Raw genomic sequence first — 24103 nt, 5'->3', positions numbered from 1 at the left:
ATAGCCGATCATTAAGAGTTGAAAGCAGCAGGTCTGGGACAGGTAGGGGTTCCATAACCGCAGGCAGAACAGTTGAAACTGGAACAGCAGCAAGGCCAGGTGGACTGGGGACAGCAAGGAGTCATCATGCCCGGTAGTCCTGACGTATGGTCCTAGGGCTCAGGTTCTCCGAGAGAGAGAAAGAAAGAGAGAAGGAGAGAATTAGAGAGAGCCAAGATTTTCAAAATGTTCATAAATGACAAGCATGGTCAAATAATAATCAGGAATAAATGTCAGTTGGCTTTTCATAGCCGATCATTAAGAGTTGAAAGCAGCAGGTCTGGGACAGGTAGGGGTTCCATAACCGCAGGCAGAACAGTTGAAACTGGAACAGCAGCAAGGCCAGGTGGACTGGGGACAGCAAGGAGTCATCATGCCCGGTAGTCCTGACGTATGGTCCTAGGGCTCAGGTTCTCCGGAGAGAGGAAGAATGAGAGAAGGAGAGAATTAGAGAGAGCATACTTAAATTCACACAGGACACTGGATATGACAGGAGAAGTACTCCAGATATAACCAACTGACCCTAGCCCCCCGACACATAAACTACTGCAGCATAAATACTGGAGGCTGAGACAGGAGGGGTCAGGAGACACTGTGGCCCCATCCGATGATACCCCCGGACAGGGCCAAACAGGAAGGATATAACCCCACCCACTTTGCCAAAGCACAGCCCCCGCACCACTAGAGGGATATCTTCAACCACCAACTTACAATCCTGAGACAAGGCCGAGTATAGCCCACAAAGATCTCCAACACAGCACAAACCAAGGGGGGGCGCCAACCCAGACAGGAAGATCACGTCAGTAACTCAACCCACTCAAGTGACGCACCCCTCCTAGGGACGGCATGAAAGAGCACCAGTAAGCCAGTGACTCAGCCCCTGTAATAGGGTTAGAGGCAGAGAATCCCAGTGGAGAGAGGGGAACCGGCCAGGCAGAGACAGCAAGGGCGGTTCATTGCTCCAGAGCCTTTCCGTTCACCTTCACACTCCTGGGCCAGACTACACTCAATCATATGACCTACTGAAGAGATAAGTCTTCAGTAAAGACTTAAAGGTTGAGACCGAGTCTGCGTCTCTCACATGGGTAGGCAGACCGTTCCATAAAAATTGAGATCTATAGGAGAAAGCCCTGCCTCCAGCTGTTTGCTTAGAAATTCTAGGGACAATTAGGAGGCCTGCGTCTTGTGACCGTAGCGTACGTGTAGGTATGTACGGCAGGACCAACTCGGAAAGATAGGTAGGAGCAAGCCCATGTAACGCTTTATAGGTTAACAGTAAAACCTTGAAATCAGCCCTTGCCTTAACAGGAAGCCAGTGTAGGGAAGCTAGCACTGGAGTAATATGATCAAATTTCTTGGTTCTAGTCAGGATTCTAGCAGCCGTATTTAGCACTAACTGAAGTTTATTTAGTGCTTTATCCGGGTAGCCGGAAAGTAGAGCATTGCAGTAGTCCAACCTAGAAGCAACAAATGCATGGATCAATTTTTCTGCATCATTTTTGGACAGAAAATTTCTGATTTTTGCAATGTTACGTAGATGGAAAAAAGCTGTCCTTGAAACAGTCTTGATATGTTCGTCAAAAGAGAGATCAGGGTCAAGAGTAACGCCGAGGTCCTTCACAGTTTTATTTGAGACGACTTTACAACCATCAAGATTAATTGTCAGATTTAACAGAAGATCTCTTTGTTTCTTGGGACCTAGAACAAGCATCTCTGTTTTGTCCGAGTTTAAAAGTAGAAAGTTTTCAGCCATCCACTTCCTTATGTCTGAAACACAGGCTTCTAGCGAGGGCAATTTTGGGGTTTCACCATGTTTCATTGAAATGTACAGCTGTGTGTCATCCGCATAGCAGTGAAAGTTAACATTATGTTTTCGAATAACATCCCCAAGAGGTAAAATATATAGTGAAAACAATAGTGGTCCTAAAACGGAACCTTGAGGAACACCGAAATGTACAGTTGATTTGTCAGAGGACAAACCATTCACAGAGGCAAACTGATATCTTTCCGACAGATAAGATCTAAACCAGGCCAGAACTTGTCCGTGTAGACCAATTTGGGTTTCCAGTCTCTCCAAAAGAATGTGGTGATCGATGGTGTCAAAGGCAGCACTAAGGTCTAGTAGCACGAGGACAGATGCAGAGCCTCGGTCTGACGCCATTAAAAGGTCATTTACCACCTTCACAAGTGCAGTCTCAGTGCTATGATGGGGTCTAAAATAATTGTTTTATCCTGAAAAACTCCCCAGTCCTTAATGATTACAAGCATACCTATAACATGATGCAGCCACCACTATGCTTGAAAATATGGAGAGTGGTGCTCAGTAATCTGTTGTATTGGAACACTTTGTATTCAGAACAAAAAGACACATTTTTTGCAGGATTACTTGAGTGTCTTGTTGCAAACAGGTGCATGTTTAAGAATTTTTTTTCTGTACAGGCTTCCTTCTTTTCACTCTGTCAATTAGGTTAGCATTGTGGAGTTACTACAATGTTGGTACTACAATGTTGTTGATCTATCCTCAGTTTTCTCCTATCAGTCATTAAACTCTGTAACTGTTTTAAAGTCACCGTTGGCCTCATGGTGAAATCCCTGAGCGGTTTCCTTCTTCTCCGACAACTGAGTTAGGAAGGATGCCTGTATCATTGTAGTGACTGGGTATATTGATACACCGTCCAACGTGTAATTAATAACTTCACCATGCTCAAAGGGATATTCAATGTCTGCTTTTTTTATTTCTACCAATCGATGCCCTTCTTGGTATTGGAAAACCTCCCTTGTCTTTGTGGTTGAATCTGTGCTTGAAATTCACAGCTCGACTGAGGGACCTTAAAGATAAGTGTATGTGTGGGGCACAGAGATGAGGTAGTCATTAAAATAGCATGTTAAACGTTATTATTGCACACAGAGTGAGTCCATGCAACTTATTATGTGACTTGTTAATCAACTGTTTACTCCTGAACTTATTTAGGCTTGCCATAACAAAGGGGTTGAATACTTATTGACTCAAGACATTTCAGCTTTTAAGTTTTTGTTAATTTGTAAAAATTTCGAAAAACATATTTCCACTTTGACAGTGTTAGTAGGCCAGTGACAAAAAAATGGAAATGTAATCCATTTTAAATTCAGGCTGTTTCACATGAAAATGTGGAAAAAGTAATGGGGTGTGAATACTTTCTGAGGGCACTGTATATCTGTCCTCTTCTTCCCTGGGTGTCTTGGTTTTTGATGCACCAAGGTTTTATTGGTTGTATTGAGGTTGATATAGAGATTGTATTGAGGTTGATGTGCTGAGGTTGTACTGAAGTTATATTGAGGTTGATACACTGAGGTTGTTGTGAGGTTATGAGGTTGATAGAGTAAGGTTGTTTTGAGGTTGGTACAGTGAGGTTGTATTGAGGTTGATACACAGACTGATGGTGTATTGAGGTTGATACACAGACTGATGGTGTATTGAGGTTGTTACTCTGATGTTGTATTGAGGTTGATACACAGACTGATGGTGTATTGAGGTTGATACACAGACTGATGGTGTATTGAGGTTGTTACTCTGATGTTGTATTGAGGTTGATACACAGACTGATGGTGTATTGAGGTTGATACACAGACTGATGGTGTATTGAGGTTGATACACAGACTGATGGTGTATTGAGGTTGTATTGAGGTTGTTACTCTGATGTTGTGTTGAGGTTGATACTCTGATGGTGTATTGAGGTTGATACTCTGATGGTGTATTGAGGTTGATACTCTGATGTTGTATTGAGGTTGATACTCTGATGTTGTGTTGAGGTTGATACTCTGATGGTGTATTGAGGTTGATACTCTGATGTTGTATTGAGGTTGATACTCTGATGTTGTATTGAGGTTGATACTCTGATGTTATGTTGAGGTTGATACTCTGATGTTGTATTGAGGTTGATACTCTGATGTTGTATTGAGGTTGATACTCTGATGTTATGTTGAGGTTGATACTCTGATGTTGTATTGAGGTTGATACTCTGATGTTGTATTGAGGTTGATACTCTGATGTTGTATTGAGGTTGATACTCTGATGGTGTATTGAGGTTGATACACAGACTGATGGTGTATTGTCTCCAGCTCATAGGAAAGAGGGTGGGGGACTCAAAGGGATAATCATGTGGAACAAGAAAAGGATGCTCCATTTCAGAAATGTACAGCAGGGATGTATAGTCAGAGTTTAACTGTTCCCCAAAGCACCGTATCTAACAGCTATTGGAAACTTGAAAACCAGTTTTCTTACCATTTATTTTATTTTATTATTATTTATTTTTTATTTCACCTTTATTTAACCAGGTAGGCTAGTTGAGAACAAGTTCTCATTTGCAACTGCGACCTGGCCAAGATAAAGCATAGCAGTGTGAACAGACAACAACACAGAGTTACACATGGAGTAAACAATAAACAAGTCAATAACATGGTAGAAAAAAAGAGAATCTATATACAATGTGTGCAAAAGGCATGAGGAGGTAGGCAATAAATCGAATAATTACAATTTAGCAGATTAACACTGGAGTGATAAATCATCAGATGATCATGTGCAAGTAGAGATACTGGTGTGCAAAAGAGCAGAAAAGTAAATAAATAAAAGCAGTATGGGGGGGTGAGGTAGGTAAATTGGGTGGGCTATATACCGATGGACTATGTACAGCTGCAGCGATCGGTTAGCTGCTCGGATAGCAGATGTTTAAAGTTGTTGAGGGAGATAAAAGTCTCCCAACTTCAGAGATTTTTGCAATTCGTTCCAGTCGCAGGCAGCAGAGAACTGGAAGGAAAGGCGTCCAAATGAGGTTTTGGCTTTAGGGATGATCAGTGAGATACACCTGCTGGAGCGCGTGCTAGGGGTAGGTGTAGCCATCGTGACCAGTGAACTGAGATAAGGCGGCACTTTACCTAGCATAGCCTTGTAGATGACCTGGAGCCAGTGGGTCTGACGACGAACATGTAGCGAGGGTCCAGCCGACTAGGGCATACAGGTCGCAGTGGTGGGTTGTATAAGGTGCTTTAGTAACAAAACGGATGGCACTGTGATAAACTGCATCCAGTTTGCTGAGTAGAGTATTGGAAGCTATTTTGTAGATGACATCGCCGAAGTCGAGGATCGGTAGGATAGTCAGTTTTACTAGGGTAAGTTTGGCGGCGTGAGTGAAGGAGGCTTTGTTGCGAAATAGAAAGCCGACTCTAGATTTGATTTTGGATTGGAGATGTTTGATATGAGTTTGGAAGGAGAGTTTGCAGTCTAGCCAGACACCTAGGTACTTATAGATGTCCACATATTCTAGGTCGGAACCGTCCAGGGTGGTGATGCTAGTCGGGCGTGCGGGTGCAGGCAGCGAACGGTTGAAAAGCATGCATTTGGTTTTACTAGCGTTTAAGAGCAGTTGGAGGCCACGGAAGGAGTGTTGTATGGCATTGAAGCTCGTTTGGAGGTTAGATAGCACAGTGTCTAAGGAAGGGCCAGAAGTATACAGAATGGTGTCGTCTGCGTAGAGGTGGATCAGGGAATCGCCCGCAGCAAGAGCAACATCATTGATATATACAGAGAAAAGAGTCGGCCCGAGAATTGAACCCTGTGGTACCCCCATAGAGACTGCCAGAGGACCGGACAACATGCCCTCCGATTTGACACACTGAACTCTGTCTGCAAAGTAGTTGGTGAACCAGGCAAGGCAGTCATTAGAAAAACCGAGGCTACTGAGTCTGCCGATAAGAATATGGTGATTGACAGAGTCGAAAGCCTTGGCCAGGTCGATGAAGACGGCTGCACAGTACTGTCTTTTATCAATGCCGGTTATGATATCGTTTAGTACCTTGAGCGTGGCTGAGGTGCACCCGTGACCGGCTCGGAAACCGGATTGCACAGCGGAGAAGGTACGGTGGGATTCGAGATGGTCAGTGATCTGTTTGTTGACTTGGCTTTCGAAGACCTTAGATAGGCAGGGCAGGATGGATATAGGTCTGTAACAGTTTGGGTCCAGGGTGTCTCCCCCGTTGAAGAGGGGGATGACCGCGGCAGCTTTCCAATCCTTGGGGATCTCAGATGATAAGAAGGAGAGGTTGAACAGGCTGGTAATAGGGGGTGCGACAATGGCGGCGGACAGTTTCAGAAATAGGGGGTCCAGATTGTCAAGCCCAGCTGATTTGTATGGGTCCAGGTTTTCCAGCTCTTTCAGAACATCTGCTATCTGGATTTGGGTAAAGGAGAAGCTGGGGAGGCTTGGGCGAGTAGCAGCGGGGGGGCGGGGCTGTTGGCCAAGGTTGGAGTCGCCAGGAGGAAGGCATGGCCAGCCATTGAGAAATGCTTGTTGAAGTTTTCGATTATCACGGATTTATCGGTGGTGACCGTGTTACCTAGCCTCAGTGCAGTGGGCAGCTGGGAGGAGGTGCTCTTGTTCTCCATGGACTTTACAGTATCCCAGAACTTTTTGGAGTTAGAGCTACAGGATGCAAATTTCTGCTTGAAAAAGCTGGCCTTTGCTTTCCTGACTGACTGCGTGTATTGGTTCCTGACTTCCCTGAACAGTTGCATATCGCGGGGGCTCTTCGATGCTATTGCAGTTCGCCACAGGATGTTTTTGTGCTGGTCGAGGGCAGTCAGGTCTGGAGTGAACCAAGGGCTATATCTGTTCTTAGTTCTGCATTTCTTGAACGGAGCATGCTTGTCTAATATGGTGAGGAAGTAACTTTTAAAGAATGACCAGGCATCCTCAACTGACGGGATGAGGTCAATATCCTTCCAGGGTACCCGGGCCAGGTCGATTAGAAAGGCCTGCTCGCAGAAGTGTTTTAGGGAGCGTTTAACAGTGATGAGGGGTGGTCGTTTGACCGCGGACCCGTAGCGGATACAGGCAATGAGGCAGTGATCGCTGAGATCTTGATTGAAGACAGCAGAGGTGTATTTGGAGGGCAAGTTGGTCAGGATAATGTCTATTAGGGTGCCCATGTTTACGGATTTAGGGTTGTACCTGGTGGGTTCCTTGATGATTTGTGTGAGATTGAGGGCATCTAGCTTAGATTGTAGGACTGCCGGGGTGTTAAGCATATCCCAGTTTAGGTCACCTAACAGAACAAACTCTGAAGCTAGATGGGGAGCGATCAATTCACAGATGGTGTCCAGGGCACAGCTGGGAGCTGAGGGGGGTCGGTAGCAGGCGGCAACAGTGAGAGACTTATTTCTGGAGAGATTAATTTTTAAAATTAGAAGTTCGAACTGTTTGGGCATAGACCTGGAAAGTATGACAGAACTTTGCAGGCTATCTCTGCAGTAGATTGCAACTCCTCCCCCTTTGGCAGTTCTATCTTGACGGAAAGTGTTATAGTTGGGTATGGAAATCTCAGAATTTTTGGTGGCCTTCCTAGGCCAGGATTCAGACACGGCAAGGACATCAGGGTTGGCAGAGTGTGCTAAAGCGGTGAGTAAGACAAACTTAGGGAGGAGGCTTCTGATGTTGACATGCATGAGGCCAAGGCTTTTTCGATCACAGAAGTCAACAAATGAGGGTGCCTGGGGACATGCAGGGCCTGGGTTTACCTCCACATCACCCGAGGAACAGAGGAGTAGTAGGATGAGGGTGCGGCTAAAGGCTATCAAAACTGGTCGCCTAGAGCGTTGGGGACAAGGAATAAAAGGAGCAGATTTATGGCCGTGGTAGAATAGATTCTGGGCATAATGTGCAGACAGGGGTATGGTGGGGCACGGGTACAGCGGAGGCAAGCCCAGGCACTGGGTGATGATAAGAGAGGTTGTATCTCTGGACATGCTGGTCTCAATGGGTGAGGTCACCGCATGTGTGGGAGGTGGGACAAAGGAGGTATCAGAGGTACGGAGAGTGGAACTACGGGGTCCATTGCAAACCAAAACAATGATAACTAGCCTGAACAACAGTATACAAGGCATATTGATATTTGAGAGAGACATACAGTAAGGCATAAAGTGATTGCAGGTCTTGATTGGGAGAGCTAGCTAAAACAACAGGTGAGATAACAGCAGCTAGTCAGCTAACACAGCAACAGCAGGTAAAAATGGCGACGACTAGGCAGAGAGGGTCGGATTGACTACACACAGAGCCTGAGTTAAAACACAGAGCCGACAGATAAAACACAAATAAACAGAATGGAGTACCGTGAATTAATGGACAGTCCGGCAGGCATCAGCTATGTAGCCAAGTGATCATAGTGTCCAGGGGGCAGCCGTAGATGGAGCAGGGGAGCCGCCACTAAGCTAGCACGCGGTGTTTAAAGTTAGTAGCCCGGGGGGGTGGTCTGCTCAGACGGAGGGGGTCTGCTCAGACGGAGGCCGGTTGAGGGCACAGCGGATGGGGTATACGTCTGCAGACCAGACGTGGTCGTGTCGACAGAGAATCCAAGCCGGATGGCGATGGCGAAAGAGAGGTTGTGATTGTAGAATTGTGTTTGCTAACTGATGCTAGCTTCGTGGCAGTGGCGCTAGCTGCAAGCTAGCTGTGAGGATCAGAAGTAGTGGCTCAGGGATTACGGCAGGAATCCGGCGTTGTTGTCGAGAGACAGTCCGATGCTGGTAAATTGGTGAGTAATATCCAGGCTAATAACAGGGCTGGTGTCTGTGCAGAAGGCAAAAGCTGCTAGCAGCGGCTAAAAATGGCTAAGTAGCTTGTAGCTGATTAGCTGGTTAGCTACTGGGGGTTCTTGAATGTGTTCCAAAGTTAAAAAATAATAGCGATTCCGTATCACATTGGGTGAGGTAGGTTACCGGAAGGTATAATTGAGTTAAAAATCGAAAAGAGATAGAATTTTTTTTTAAATATATACAAGAAATACGAAAAAAATACGAAAAAAATACAAATGTACACGAGGACTGAACGAGGACTGAACAAACACGTCTACACTGCTACGCCATCTTGGATTGGACTGTTATGGTAGAGAGATCAGAGATCAGTTACAAGTGACTGACACAGATAATAGAAGGAAGTGATACTTGTGAAATTAGTTTCTGTTCCTCTCAGTTTGAAAGGACTGTTTCTCAGTCTATCTTTCTTAGAGATGGATGTGTTGTTTCCATCAGTTTGAACTCACCGGTTTTTCTCCTCAACAAAATGACCAAAAACACAATTAAGTTCTTAACATTCACTGTAGCTCATTTGGTTTCCTGGAGTGGTTTTCCATGCAGGACATTGTTTGTAGTATTGTTATAGAACATTTCCTCCTTTCCATTTCTCCCCCCTCGGTCTCATGTCATGTTGTGTTCTCATTAGAACACAGTCAGTTAAGCGATCAGGCTTCATTTTGCCTCAGTCCTTCTCTGTCGCATCGAATGCCTTGTCACTGTTACAGCATTTAGATTAGAAAGACAGTGAGTCTCTCATAGAAGCAGGAAAAGGCATGGGTCCCTTTTACCATCTGTACTATATACCTAGACATTAGGTAGCCTAGAATCCACCCTGACTATCACTGTTGTTTTACTATTGTTTCACTTCAACAATAGTGACATGGAGGTAATTATCGTTGTTAATTCCAGGCTAGGGTCGTAGCTTTCAATCTGGTTGTGTATGTCTTGTTCATTGCCTTTCTTTACGTCTGTTAGCGATAGCTACTGAATGTGTTAAATTCCCAATCTGTGATATTTACAGACGTTTTGAAAGTTGTTAAAATGTGGGGGTAGACCTTTAAAAAGGTAAACAGTAACTTAGAGGTAAAGCGGTGTCTTGTCCTTCTAGACCAGATAGATAAACTAATATACAGAGGTAGAGAGGTGTCTTATCCTTCTAGACTCCATCTTAGATAAACTAATATACAGAGGTAGAGCGGTGTCTTATCCTTCTAGACTCCATCTTAGATAAACTAATATACAGAGGTAGAGAGGTGTCTTATCCTTCTAGACTCCATCTTAGATTGTATATTAGTTTGAGGTAGAGAGGTGTCTTATCCTTCTAGACTCCATCTTAGATAAACTAATATACAGAGGTAGAGAGGTGTCTTATCCTTCTAGACTCCATCTTAGATAAACTAATATACAGAGGTAGAGAGGTGTCTTGTCTTTCTACTGTAGACTCCATGATAGATAAACTCAGAGCGAACAATAATGTATTCAACAAGGAAATGTCTTTAATCTAGGTTCAATGATTTACTGAATAATCAGGAAGTACACATTGTTTATGTTCAGCATGATGAAAGCACAAGTAGCAGACATACTGTATAAAATATACCATACAAATCATGTATGGTACCATATCATAAAAATTTAAATTGATTTACAGCAGATATTCAATGGTATTATACGCCTACTTATATGAAATCTGAACATGATTCGTGTGTGTGTGTGCCTTTCTGTCAGAAATGTAATTCAGAGTAGCGTTCTACCAGAATATATCAGCAATATTCAGACCATTATCAACATACAGTTAACTTCCAAAATGAAGGAAACACCAACATAAATTGTGTTAATGGGACGTTATGCCGCCACCAGCCGCCAGAACAGCTTCAATGAGCCTTGGTATAGATTCTACAGGTGTCTGGAACTCTATTGGAGGGATGCGAACACCATTCTTTCAGGAGAAAAGTGGCGCCGCTCCAGAATCTTCCATGTGTGTTCTATTGGGTTCTGGTGACTGAGACGACCATGGCATATAGTTTACATGATTTTCACGCTCATCAAACCATTCAGTGACCACTCGTTCCCTGTGGATGGGGGCGTTGTCATCCTGGAAGAGACCACTCCCATCAGGATATAAATGATTCACCATAGGTTGAAGGTGATCACTGAGAATGGCTGTGTATTTATTGGTGTTAACCTTGCCCTCTAAGTGGTTGAGTGGACCTAAACCATGCCAGGAAAATACACCCAGAGCCGCCAGATCCACCCTCATTTTGTAACGGCTGTCAATGTCGTTCTCCTCCTCAGACGAGGAGGAGCATGGATCGGACCAAGATGCGGATTGGTAAGTATTCATGATTTAATGGCAAACCAACAAACACTACAAATTAACAAAACAACAAACGTGACTAACCTGACACAGTCCTGTGTGGCCCAAACGCTGACACAGGAACAAACACCCACAAAACACAAGTGAAACCCAGGCTGCCTTAGTATGATTCTCAATCAGGGACAACGATACACACCTGTCTCTGATTGAGAATCATACCAGGCCGAACACAAAAACCCAACATAGAAATAGAAAACATAGACTGCCCACCCAAAACTCACGCCCTGACCAATAAACGCATACAAAACAAGAGAAAACAGGTCAGGAACGTGACACATTTATTGAAATGTTTCCTTGTTTTGGCAGTTACATGTAGTAACAGTGCAGAGAGTATGAGAATTAAAATATCTCACAGATCCAGTTGTTTGACTTGTGACATTCCTCGTCGTTCCACTCCCCTGGGTCTGATGAACGATGGAAAAACTCCACACAGTCCTGGGTTGCCCCTAAATAGCTGCTATGGTTTGCCCCTAAATAGCTGCTAGGCTTTCCAGTCCTCCAATACCTGCAGTATAAACAACAGAGCATCAGGCTGGCCACTCTCGCAGAAACTACTCCAGTCAGTCAGTGAATTACAGAACTCTTACGCTGTGGTTAGTGGTGTGCCGTCCACCCATTTCCAGGTCCCCTCAGTGTCAACGTTCATCAGACCGATCCAAGTCTCGTTCCCCGGTCCGTATAACCCATTGATAAATGTCTGTTATTATGGCAGAAAGACCGTATTATTAATACAAAGTCTCCACTGCACATAAACGCGCGCACACACACACACACACACACACACACACACACACACACACACACACACACACACACACACACACACACACACACACACACACACACACACACACACACACACACACACACACACACACACACACACACACACAGACAGACACACACCTGTTCCTCTCTGCTGTTTATGATCACCAGGTGTGCTCCTCTCTCGTTGCAGTCCTCTCTGCTCTCCTCCCAGGTTTTAATCCCGGTGGTGGTGTAGTAACAGCTGGAGACAGATGTCTTCCATCCTTCAGGACAGAGTCTCCCTGGAAATATCAAGATGACATTTTTATTTTGTTCTTTTTACTTGAAAGATTTATTACACAGGTAAAAAATGTTACATTCCATAGAAAAATGCTTAAGGAAATTAAAACGGGAACAAAATGTTTTCCCAAATATATATATATATTTATTTATTTATTTATTTAACCGTTATTTAACTAGGCAAGTCAGTTAAGAACTAATTGTTATTTACAATGATGGCCTACACCGGCCAGACCCGGACGACGCAGGGCCAATTGTGCGGCGCCGCTGAATGGGACTCCCAATCACGGACAGTTGTGGTACTGCCTGGATAAATTGTTAGTCGCATATTATGTGATACAGACAGTCCTTTCCAACAGTACAGTAAACTGACATTTTACTGTTAATCTTGTTGTTTAGCTTTTCTATCTCCCTTTGTAGCTGGTCTCTCTCATTAGCCAGGTTGTTATTACTGGTCTAGCTGGTCTCTCATTTAATCTGGTTGTTATTACTGGTCTGTAGCTGGTCTCTCTCTTACTGGTCGGTAGCTGGTCTCTCTCTTTAGCCAGGTTGGTATTACTGGTCTGTAGCTGGTCTCTCTCTTTAGCCAGGTTGGTATTACTGGTCTGTAGCTGGTCTCTCTCTTTAGCCAGGTTGGTATTACTGGTCTGTAGCTGGTCTCTCTCTTTAGCCAGGTTGGTATTACTGGTCTTTAGCTGGTCTCTCTCTTTAGTCAGGTTGTTATTACTGATCTGTAGCTGGTCTCTCTCTTTAGCCAGGTTGGTATTACTGGTCTATAGATGGTCTCTCTCTTTAGTCAGATTGTTATTACTGGTCTGTAGCTGGTCTCTTTCTTTAATTAGGTTCTTATAACTGGTCTGTAGCTGGTCTCTTTCTTAAATTAGGTTATTATTACTGGTCTGTAGCTGGTCTCTCTCTTTAGTCAGGTTATTATTACTGGTCTGTAGCTGGTCTCTCTCTTTAGTCAGGGTGCTACAACTGGTCTATAGCTGGTCTCTCTCTTTAGTCAGGTTGTTATTACTGGTCTGTAGCTGGTCTCTTTCTTTAATTAGGTTCTTATAACTGGTCTGTAGCTGGTCTCGCTCTTTAGTCAGGTTGTTGTAGCTGGTCTGTATCTGGTCTCTCTCTTTAGTCAGGTTGTTGTAGCTGGTCTGTATCTGGTCTCTCTCTTTAGTCAGGTTGTTGTAGCTGGTCTGTATCTGGTCTCTCTCTTTAGTCAGGTTGTTGTAGCTGGTCTCTCTCTTTAGTCAGGTTGTTGTAGCTGGTCTGTAGCTGGTCTCTCTCTTTAGTCAGGTTGTTGTAGCTGGTCTGTATCTGGTCTCTCTCTTTAGTCAGGTTGTTGTAGCTGGTCTGTATCTGGTCTCTCTCTTTAGTCAGGTTGTTATTACTGGTCTGTAGCTGGTCTCTCTCTTTAGTCAGGTTATTGTAGCTGGTCTGTATCTGGTCTCTCTCTTTAGTCAGGTTGTTGTAGCTGGTCTGTATCTGGTCTCTCTCTTTAGTCAGGTTGTTATTACTGGTCTGTATCTGGTCTCTCTCTTTAGTCAGGTTCTTGTAGCTGGTCTGTAAGCTGTCTCTCTCTTTAGTCAGGGTGTTGTAGCTGGTGTGTAAGCTGTCTCTCGCTGCACCGGAATGCTCACCAGTAACTAATGGAACAGTGAAAAGGTGAATCAATGATTACATCACTGATGATTTAGAATGCTTCCCTCCCCACTCCCTTCTGCCGTTAGGACAACTTCAATTCCTCTGGCAATGGACTCTACAAGGTACCGAAAGCGTTCCACAGGGATGCTGGTCCATGTTGACGCCAGTGTTTCCCACAGTTCTGTCAAGTTGGCAGGATGTTCTTTGGGTGGTCGACCATTCTTGATACACATGGGAAACTATTGAGTGTAAAAAACCCAGGAGTGTTGCAGTTCTTGACACAAACCGGTGCGCCTGGCACCTAATACCATACCCCTTTCAAAGGCACGTACATATTTTGTCTGGCCCATTCACCCTCTGAATGTCACACATAAAGAATCCATGTCTACATTTTCTCAAGGCTTAAAAATACTTATTTAACCTGTCTCTTCCCTTTCAACTACACTGATTGAAGTGGATTTAACAAGTGACATCAATAAGGGATCATAACTTTCACCTGGATTCAACTGTCATGGAAAGAGCAGGTGTTTTTAATGTTCTGTACACTCAGTGTATAAAAGTAATGTAAACCTTAATTGATGACGAATGCGAACAGTGAAGACCGTTACGGATGATTACCTGCAGGAGTACCATGAACTTCCAACTCACACAGAGTGAGCCATTCCGACCTGCCAGGGATGACCACAACAACATAGCGACCCTCCATCTCATTGCACTGGAAGGTGTGGGCCTCTCCTGCTGGGATGTGGGAGATGACGGCACATCTGAGAGAGAGTCAGAAAGATGGAGAGAGAGATATGGAGTGAGAGAGGGAGAGAGAAAGAGATGAGGTAATCAGAGTGAATTAAGACATTCTATAATGTACCATACAGATTCTGACTCTATTAAATAGGTAGCCACAGAAAAGCTACAGTAGCATGGATGAAGACCAATGTATCAGAAAACCTTCAAGACGTGACATAAAAATGTACCAACATCTATATGTGTCACCTGGGGTTGTTGATGCCGTTGTTCTCCAGAGAGTCACCGATGCGGATCTCAGCACCATCAAGCCTCTCAGGACAGCAGTCTCCTCTGTTGGTGAGGGTGACCTCTGTTATTCTGTACACATTCAGCAGGTCCACTCTCCACCACGGGTTTCTGTCTTTCAGAGTATGGGTGCAGGATCCATAGTGTGTGTTTCTTTTCCCATCAATGGCATCGGAAGCTTCGCGATTCCCATACAGTGATGACTGAGTGGCCACTCCGTTCAACGCCAAATTTCCTACAGGGACATAGCGAAGAATGTTTGAATACAGAAAGTACCTGTTTGATTGTTGTAAGCATAGCCTGTGGTTGACAGGACTTTATGAAGACTAGGGCCCTGTTGAATTAGGGCCCTCTGAATAATTCACCAGCTGACAACAAGGACGTAGAGGAGGCTACCTGAGGACAAACTGAAAACAGAGAAACTAGAAAATGTACATTTCCAAATTAAAATGTGCATGCTTGCTAGCTTGTATTTATGGTTGTGAAATACGTTATAGTAGTGATAGTGAACTGCAGTACTAATGGTAATAACTGGTTATAATTGAAAAATGAGTTTGATTAATTGATTGATTGATTGATTTATTGCCTGAACAAGTGATACTTGATGTGGTGTCTGTATCTTGAAGGGTTCAAAAGTTACTAATACTGTTGGGGGTGATTTTATGCTGTTTTAAGCAACTTTAAATAGTTATAATTTATAAATATTTGGAAAATGTTAAAGTTGATTTTATGTTTGTAGCTGGAATGGTTAAAGTGCAGTAGCATTTCAAATGTCTACCATTGTGTATCGTTGGCATTTAGTCCGTAAAATGTTATGCTAATTCATGTGGCTCGCGACAGCAAAAGTTTCACTTTAAATATTTCAGACAAATTATTATTTAGAACCTTACATCCTTTATCTACTTCCCCAGAGTCAGATGAACCCATGGAACCCCGTGTCATGTCTCTGTGTCCAGTATGAAGGAAGTTAGAGGTAGTTTCACAAGCCAATGCTAACTAGCGTTAGCACAATGACTGGAAGTCTACAGGTAGAGTAGCTAACGCTAGCGTACCTGTATCTTGAGATACTGCTGTTTTAGTAACCACATCAACTACTTTCTCTTAACTTTTACAAACATTTGACATTTTTAACACTTTCCCAACAACTTGGACAAAAAGTTACAGCATATGAAATCTGAAATCAGAAGTGTAATAATCTAAGTCTAGTGGATTAAATAGGTGATCTAACTGTCCCAAAGTAATATAGTTGTTATTGTATTATGTTATACAGACAGTAATTTCTAATAGTTCAGTAAATTGAAATGTTACCTTTGATCTTGTTGTTCAGCTTCTCTGTCTGCCTCTGTATCTGGTCTCTCTCTTTAGTCAGGTTGTTGTAGCTGGTCTGTAAGCTGTCTCTCGCTGCACCGGAATGCTCACCAGTAACTAATGGAACAGTGAAAAAGTGAAACAATGATTACATCACTGATGATTTAGAATGCTTCCCTCCCCACTCCCTTCTGCCGTCAGGACAACTTCAATTCCTCTGGCAATGGACTCTACAAGGTACCGAAAGCGTTCCACAGGGATGCTGGTCCATGTTGACGCCAGTGTTTCCCACAGTTCTGTCAAGTTGGCAGGATGTTCTTTGGGTGGTCGACCATTCTTGATACACATGGGAAACTGTTGAGTGTAAAAAACCCAGGAGTGTTGCAGTTCTTGACACAAACCGGTGCGCCTGGCACCTAATACCATACCCCTTTCAAAGGCACGTACATATTTTGTCTGGCCCATTCACCCTCTGAATGTCACACATAAAGAATCCATGTCTACATTTTCTCAAGGCTTAAAAATACTTATTTAACCTGTCTCTTCCCTTTCAACTACACTGATTGAAGTGGATTTAACAAGTGACATCAATAAGGGATCATAGCTTTCACCTGGATTCAATTGTCATGGAAAGAGCAGGTGTTTTTAATGTTCTGTACACTCAGTGTATAAAAGTAATGTAAACCTTAATTGATGACGAATGCGAACAGTGAAGACCGTTACGGATGATTACCTGCAGGAGTACCATGAACTTCCAACTCACACAGAGTGAGCCATTCCGACCTGCCAGGGATGACCACAACAACATAGCGACCCTCCATCTCATTGCACTGGAAGGTGTGGGCCTCTCCTGCTGGGATGTGGGAGATGACGGCACATCTGAGAGAGAGTCAGAAAGATGGAGAGAGAGATATGGAGTGAGAGAGGGAGAGAGAAAGAGATGAGGTAATCAGAGTGAATTAAGACATTCTATAATGTACCATACAGATTCTGACTCTATTAAATAGGTAGCCACAGAAAAGCTACAGTAGCATGGATGAAGACCAATGTATCAGAAAACCTTCAAGACGTGACATAAAAATGTACCAACATCTATATGTGTCACCTGGGGTTGTTGATGCCGTTGTTCTCCAGTGAGTTACCGATGCGGATCTCAGCACCATCAAGCCTCTCAGGACAGCAGTCTCCTCTGTTGGTGAGGGTGACCTCTGTTATTCTGTACACATTCAGCAGGTCCACTCTCCACCACGGGTTTCTGTCTTTCAGAGTATGGGTGCAGGATCCATAGTGTGTGTTTCTTTTCCCATCAATGGCATCGGAAGCTTCGCGATTCCCATACAGTGATGACTGAGTGGCCACTCCGTTCAACGCCAAATTTCCTACAGGGACATAGCGAAGAATGTTTGAATACAGAAAGTACCTGTTTGATTGTTGTAAGCATAGCCTGTGGTTGACAGGACTTTATGAAGACTAGGGCCCTGTTGAATTAGGGCCCTCTGAATAATTCACCAGCTGACAACAAGGACGTAGAGGAGGCTACCTGAGGACAAACTGAAAACAGAGAAACTAGAAAATGTACATTTCCAAATTAAAATGTGCATGCTTGCTAGCTTGTATTTATGGTTGTGAAATACGTTATAGTAGTGATAGTGAACTGCAGTACTAATGGTAATAACTGGTTATAATTGAAAAATGAGTTTGATTAATTGATTGATTGATTGATTTATTGCCTGAACAAGTGATACTTGATGTGGTGTCTGTATCTTGAAGGGTTCAAAAGTTACTAATACTGTTGGGGGTGATTTTATGCTGTTTTAAGCAACTTTAAATAGTTATAATTTATAAATATTTGGAAAATGTTAAAGTTGATTTTATGTTTGTAGCTGGAATGGTTAAAGTGCAGTAGCATTTCAAATGTCTACCATTGTGTATCGTTGGCATTTAGTCCGTAAAATGTTATGCTAATTCATGTGGCTCGCGACAGCAAAAGTTTCACTTTAAATATTTCAGACAAATTATTATTTAGAACCTTACATCCTTTATCTACTTCCCCAGAGTCAGATGAACCCATGGAACCCCGTGTCATGTCTCTGTGTCCAGTATGAAGGAAGTTAGAGGTAGTTTCACAAGCCAATGCTAACTAGCGTTAGCACAATGACTGGAAGTCTACAGGTAGAGTAGCTAACGCTAGCGTACCTGTATCTTGAGATACTGCTGTTTTAGTAACCACATCAACTACTTTCTCTTAACTTTTACAAACATTTGACATTTTTAACACTTTCCCAACAACTTGGACAAAAAGTTACAGCATATGAAATCTGAAATCAGAAGTGTAATAATCTAAGTCTAGTGGATTAAATAGGTGATCTAACTGTCCCAAAGTAATATAGTTGTTATTGTATTATGTTATACAGACAGTAATTTCTAATAGTTCAGTAAATTGAAATGTTACCTTTGATCTTGTTGTTCAGCTTCTCTGTCTGCCTCTGTATCTGGTCTCTCTCTTTAGTCAGGTTGTTGTAGCTGGTCTGTAAGCTGTCTCTCGCTGCACCGGAATGCTCACCAGTAACTAATGGAACAGTGAAAAAGTGAAACAATGATTACATCACTGATGATTTAGAATGCTTCCCTCCCCACTCCCTTCTGCCGTCAGGACAACTTCAATTCCTCTGGCAATGGACTCTACAAGGTACCGAAAGCGTTCCACAGGGATGCTGGTCCATGTTGACGCCAGTGTTTCCCACAGTTCTGTCAAGTTGGCAGGATGTTCTTTGGGTGGTCGACCATTCTTGATACACATGGGAAACTGTTGAGTGTAAAAAACCCAGGAGTGTTGCAGTTCTTGACACAAACCGGTGCGCCTGGCACCTAATACCATACCCCTTTCAAAGGCACGTACATATTTTGTCTGGCCCATTCACCCTCTGAATGTCACACATAAAGAATCCATGTCTACATTTTCTCAAGGCTTAAAAATACTTATTTAACCTGTCTCTTCCCTTTCAACTACACTGATTGAAGTGGATTTAACAAGTGACATCAATAAGGGATCATAGCTTTCACCTGGATTCAATTGTCATGGAAAGAGCAGGTGTTTTTAATGTTCTGTACACTCAGTGTATAAAAGTAATGTAAACCTTAATTGATGACGAATGCGAACAGTGAAGACCGTTACGGATGATTACCTGCAGGAGTACCATGAACTTCCAACTCACACAGAGTGAGCCATTCCGACCTGCCAGGGATGACCACAACAACATAGCGACCCTCCATCTCATTGCACTGGAAGGTGTGGGCCTCTCCTGCTGGGATGTGGGAGATGACGGCACATCTGAGAGAGAGTCAGAAAGATGGAGAGAGAGATATGGAGTGAGAGAGGGAGAGAGAAAGAGATGAGGTAATCAGAGTGAATTAAGACATTCTATAATGTACCATACAGATTCTGACTCTATTAAATAGGTAGCCACAGAAAAGCTACAGTAGCATGGATGAAGACCAATGTATCAGAAAACCTTCAAGACGTGACATAAAAATGTACCAACATCTATATGTGTCACCTGGGGTTGTTGATGCCGTTGTTCTCCAGTGAGTTACCGATGCGGATCTCAGCACCATCAAGCCTCTCAGGACAGCAGTCTCCTCTGTTGGTGAGGGTGACCTCTGTTATTCTGTACACATTCAGCAGGTCCACTCTCCACCACGGGTTTCTGTCTTTCAGAGTATGGGTGCAGGATCCATAGTGTGTGTTTCTTTTCCCATCAATGGCATCGGAAGCTTCGCGATTCCCATACAGTGATGACTGAGTGGCCACTCCGTTCAACGCCAAATTTCCTACAGGGACATAGCGAAAAATGTTTGAATACAGAAAGTACCTGTTTGATTGTTGTAAGCATAGCCTGTGGTTGACAGGACTTTATGAAGACTAGGGCCCTGTTGAATTAGGGCCCTCTGAATAATTCACCAGCTGACAACAAGGACGTAGAGGAGGCTACCTGAGGACAAACTGAAAACAGAGAAACTAGAAAATGTACATTTCCAAATTAAAATGTGCATGCTTGCTAGCTTGTATTTATGGTGGGAAATACGTTATAGTAGTGATAGTGAACTGCAGTACTAATGGTAATGACTGGTTATAATTGAAAAATGAGTTTGATTAATTGATTGATTGATTGATTTATTGCCTGAACAAGTGATACTTGATGTGGTGTCTGTATCTTGAAGGGTTCAAAAGTTACTAATACTGTTGGGGGTGATTTTATGCTGTTTTAAGCAACTTTAAATAGTTATAATTTATAAATATTTGGAAAATGTTAAAGTTGATTTTATGTTTGTAGCTGGAATGGTTAAAGTGCAGTAGCATTTCAAATGTCTACCATTGTGTATCGTTGGCATTTAGTCCGTAAAATGTTATGCTAATTCATGTGGCTCGCGACAGCAAAAGTTTCACTTTAAATATTTCAGACAAATTATTATTTAGAACCTTACATCCTTTATCTACTTCCCCAGAGTCAGATGAACCCATGGAACCCCGTGTCATGTCTCTGTGTCCAGTATGAAGGAAGTTAGAGGTAGTTTCACAAGCCAATGCTAACTAGCGTTAGCACAATGACTGGAAGTCTACAGGTAGAGTAGCTAACGCTAGCGTACCTGTATCTTGAGATACTGCTGTTTTAGTAACCACATCAACTACTTTCTCATAACTTTTACAAACATTTGACATTTTTAACACTTTCCCAACAACTTGGACAAAAAGTTACAGCATATGAAATCTGAAATCAGAAGTGTAATAATCTAAGTCTAGTGGATTAAATAGGTGATCTAACTGTCCCAAAGTAATATAGTTGTTATTGTATTATGTTATACAGACAGTAATTTCTAATAGTTCAGTAAATTGAAATGTTACCTTTGATCTTGTTGTTCATCTTCTCTGTCTCCCTCTGTAGCTGGTCTCTCTCATTAGCCAGGTTATTATTACTGGTCTGTAGCCGGTCTCTCTCATTAGCCAGGTTGTTATTACTGGTCTGTAGCTGGTCTCTCACTTTAATCAGGTTGTTATAACTGGTTTGTAGCTGGTCTCTCTCTTTAGTCAGGTTGTTATTACTGATTTGTAGCTGGTCTCTTTCGTCACAGTAATGCTGACCAGTGACTAAGGGAACAGTTAAAATATTAATCAATGATTATGTCACTGATGATTAAGAATGGTTCAGTGAAAACATACTAAACTTACAGTTGACACACAGGCCTATGATCCCAGCCAGTAGGAGAATACACAGCAATCCAAGACACAATGCAGCACCTCTGAATGAGCTCTTCCACCGCTGAAAATGTACTGAATCACACAATGTTTTCATACAATCTTTGCACCAACATGTTCATTTTTATTTTAGATGACAGAAATTCATTATTTTCTTTCAACTCAACCCCACCACCATAAGACTCAAACACAGACACTGTGTGTGTGTGTGTGTGTGTGTGTTTGTGTGTTTGTTTGTGTGCCGTGTGTGTGTGTGCGTTGATACCTGAATATTGAAAGCCATGTCTTGTTCTGGGCTTGACATACATGTCGTCATCAATATCCAAGATGTTCATTGTGCTGGAGTCATTGTCTTCTATCTGTGTTTGTATAGATTTCCTCAGATATCTTTACATATGATGGTTGCACATTACTAAATGTTTACTAAAGCTTACTAAAGCTTGTCCTGATAAACCGTTTAGACAAAAACACTTGAGACAAAAAGTAATATGCCAAATAAGCACACACAAACAGTCCGTTTCTCAGACCACCAGTGACACATTAGCCAAAGAAAATAATCAGAATATTAATACAAATGCAATGAAAAAACATTCTTACCATGGTCACAGTTAAATGGATTCATCCAAATATGTTGCACTGGTGTTGAAGTAATATGGAGGTGCGGTTTGAGCTGGTGGCAATGACTCAATGGCTTATTTGCCATGTTACCGTATTTGATTAAAGGCTAAAGTCTGATTGCAACACATGTTACTCAACACGTACGTCCATGTGAGATGATCTTGTTTTTTTTTACCGTTTATTAATTTATGCTGCTTTGAAAGTTGATAAACTTGTAAAACCACGTAGGAGAAAAGGAATTTCTAAGATTCTGCTGGGATTATGCACACTACAGTACATTACTCATGTATTTAGAATAGAAAGACGTGCACAAAACTGCAACAACAAAAAAAGCTTTCAATGAACATTATCTCACCAAGTTCCCCGATTTGGCGAAACATTAAGCGTATTGAATTGCCTAATTGTTTTCCATGTAGGACATTGTTTGTAGTATTGTTATAGAACATTTCCTCCTTTCCATTTCTCCCCCTCGGTCTCATGTCATGTTGTGTTCTCATTAGAACACAGTCAGTTAAGCGATCAGGCTTCATTTTGCCTCAGTCCTTCTCTGTCGCATCGAATGCCTTGTCACTGTTACAGCATTTAGATTAGAAAGACAGTGAGTCTCTCATAGAACAGGGACAGACATGGGTCCCTTTTACCATTTGTATTGTAAGGATAACTATACTATTAGGGACATCAAACATTCAAGCAGACTATATTAGCTCTAGTCTGGAGCTACTAGTTCAATTATGTTTAGGAGCATTTCTAAACTCTCTAAATGTTTGGATTTTTTAAATGTGACAACATTAACTATCATCCAAAACTGAATTATTTTTGCCATATTAAATTATTTTATAATCTGCTAATTTCCCTAATGTCGACAGTTTGTGTTCGTGCCTTACACAAGCTCCCATTTTCACAAGTTACAGTACTCATCGTTTTTACCTCAGATTGGTGATGTTAATATTAAAAGTTTATAGTCATCAAGATTTACACTAAATCGATTGTTTTAAACAGATTCATGTTTTTGGTTTGGTACCGTTTATTTTATCATATGGGGATGTCGGTCGCAAGACTTAGAAAGCAGTTGTCATTTTCAAACTCTTATGGCAAGGGAAAATTGGGGCGCTGTCTTTATAAAAGGCCACAAACAAATACATGGATTTAAATATTTTCTCTACATTGATGTGAGTGTACATATGCTAGCTAGCTAATTAGTTAGATCAACACAGGAAACAGACAACTGATCAACAGTGTCAAGATACTTTTCAGTGTGTTCCCAAAAGTCTTAACCCAGTAAGCAAAATTACATATTTTCCAGATGTTGAAGTTAGGTTCATTCTAGGTTCTGAATGAAAGGTGAAGTTTAAAATACGTATTTTACGGATGTTGAAAGTATGTATTTTCTGGACGTTGAAAGTACGTATTTTCCCGACGTTGACAGTGATTATTTTCCGGACATTGGAATCAGGTTAATTTTCTGTTCTGAATGAATTTTGAAAATAATTTCTCTACTTTTTTTACTGTACTGTTATGTGCTGTACTCTGTTGTGCTCTATGTTAACATTTGAGTAATTTATCAGATATTCTTACAGTTAGTGCATTCATCTTACAACAGCTAGCTGAGATTCAGGAGCTTGAGGATGTGTTGACAAATTTAATCAGGTGTGCTAGCTCTGGAATAGATCAATTACATGGAACGGGGACCCGACCAAATCTAAACCAAACATACAGTATATGTCCATGTTTGGGCCAAATCAATGCCAGTCTGGATCGTACCAAATCTGAACCAAACATGGATGTCCAGAAATCAACGTGTGGGGATGAGATTCCCTAAAACACGCCATTTCGATACAACTACGACTTTTTCGTAGCAGTGTTTTTAGAATCCAGTCCATGGACAATGATATTAAAGCCAGTCCGGACCGCACCAAACAAATAAGGCGGGTCCAGTCAGGACCAAAAGAAGACGTCCAAAAGACGTCTGTATAAGTCCCCTTACTGGGAAGTAGCCATCAACAAGTAAATACTAGAGGATGTCCTTGTCCCATCATGCTCTAGCGACTCCTGTGGTTGGCCGGGTGCTGACGCGGTGGCCAGTTGTACGGTGTACGGTTAAGCGAGCAGTGTGTCAAGAAGCAGTGTGGCATGGCAGGGTCGTGTTTCGGAGGAAGCATGGCTTTAGACCTTCACCTCTCCTGAGTCCGTA

The 24103-nt window shown here is 42.4% G+C and overlaps 2 protein-coding genes across 5 annotated transcripts in view; one reads left to right on the top strand and one right to left on the bottom strand.

Moving 5' to 3' along the window:
- Positions 1-24103, top strand: part of grip2b (glutamate receptor interacting protein 2b) — a 190285-nt gene that overhangs the window by 10768 nt on the left and 155414 nt on the right. The window lies entirely within an intron of this gene.
- On the bottom strand, positions 11271-24101 carry LOC120065494. 4 transcript variants are annotated; one of them, XM_039016541.1, is made up of 15 exons: positions 21892-24101; positions 21560-21653; positions 21268-21369; positions 20944-21186; positions 19598-19871; positions 19226-19371; positions 18493-18609; positions 17146-17419; positions 16774-16919; positions 16041-16157; positions 14694-14967; positions 14322-14467; positions 11922-12064; positions 11603-11712; positions 11271-11520 (listed from the first exon to the last, which is right to left on the bottom strand). In XM_039016541.1, exons 1-15 carry the CDS (start codon positions 21892-21894, stop codon positions 11355-11357), a joined length of 2355 nt encoding a protein of 784 aa, XP_038872469.1. In that variant the 5' UTR covers positions 21895-24101; the 3' UTR covers positions 11271-11354. The 4 variants fall into 4 exon arrangements, with proteins under 4 accessions (XP_038872469.1, XP_038872468.1, XP_038872471.1 ...); XM_039016540.1 differs by lacking the exon at positions 21560-21653; XM_039016543.1 differs by lacking the exon at positions 21560-21653 and having other exon boundaries at positions 21268-21358.

Source organism: Salvelinus namaycush, chromosome 20 (assembly GCF_016432855.1).
Source record: "Salvelinus namaycush isolate Seneca chromosome 20, SaNama_1.0, whole genome shotgun sequence".
NCBI classification, from domain to species: domain Eukaryota; kingdom Metazoa; phylum Chordata; class Actinopteri; order Salmoniformes; family Salmonidae; genus Salvelinus; species Salvelinus namaycush.
This window is presented reverse-complemented; position numbering and strand designations above follow the sequence as displayed.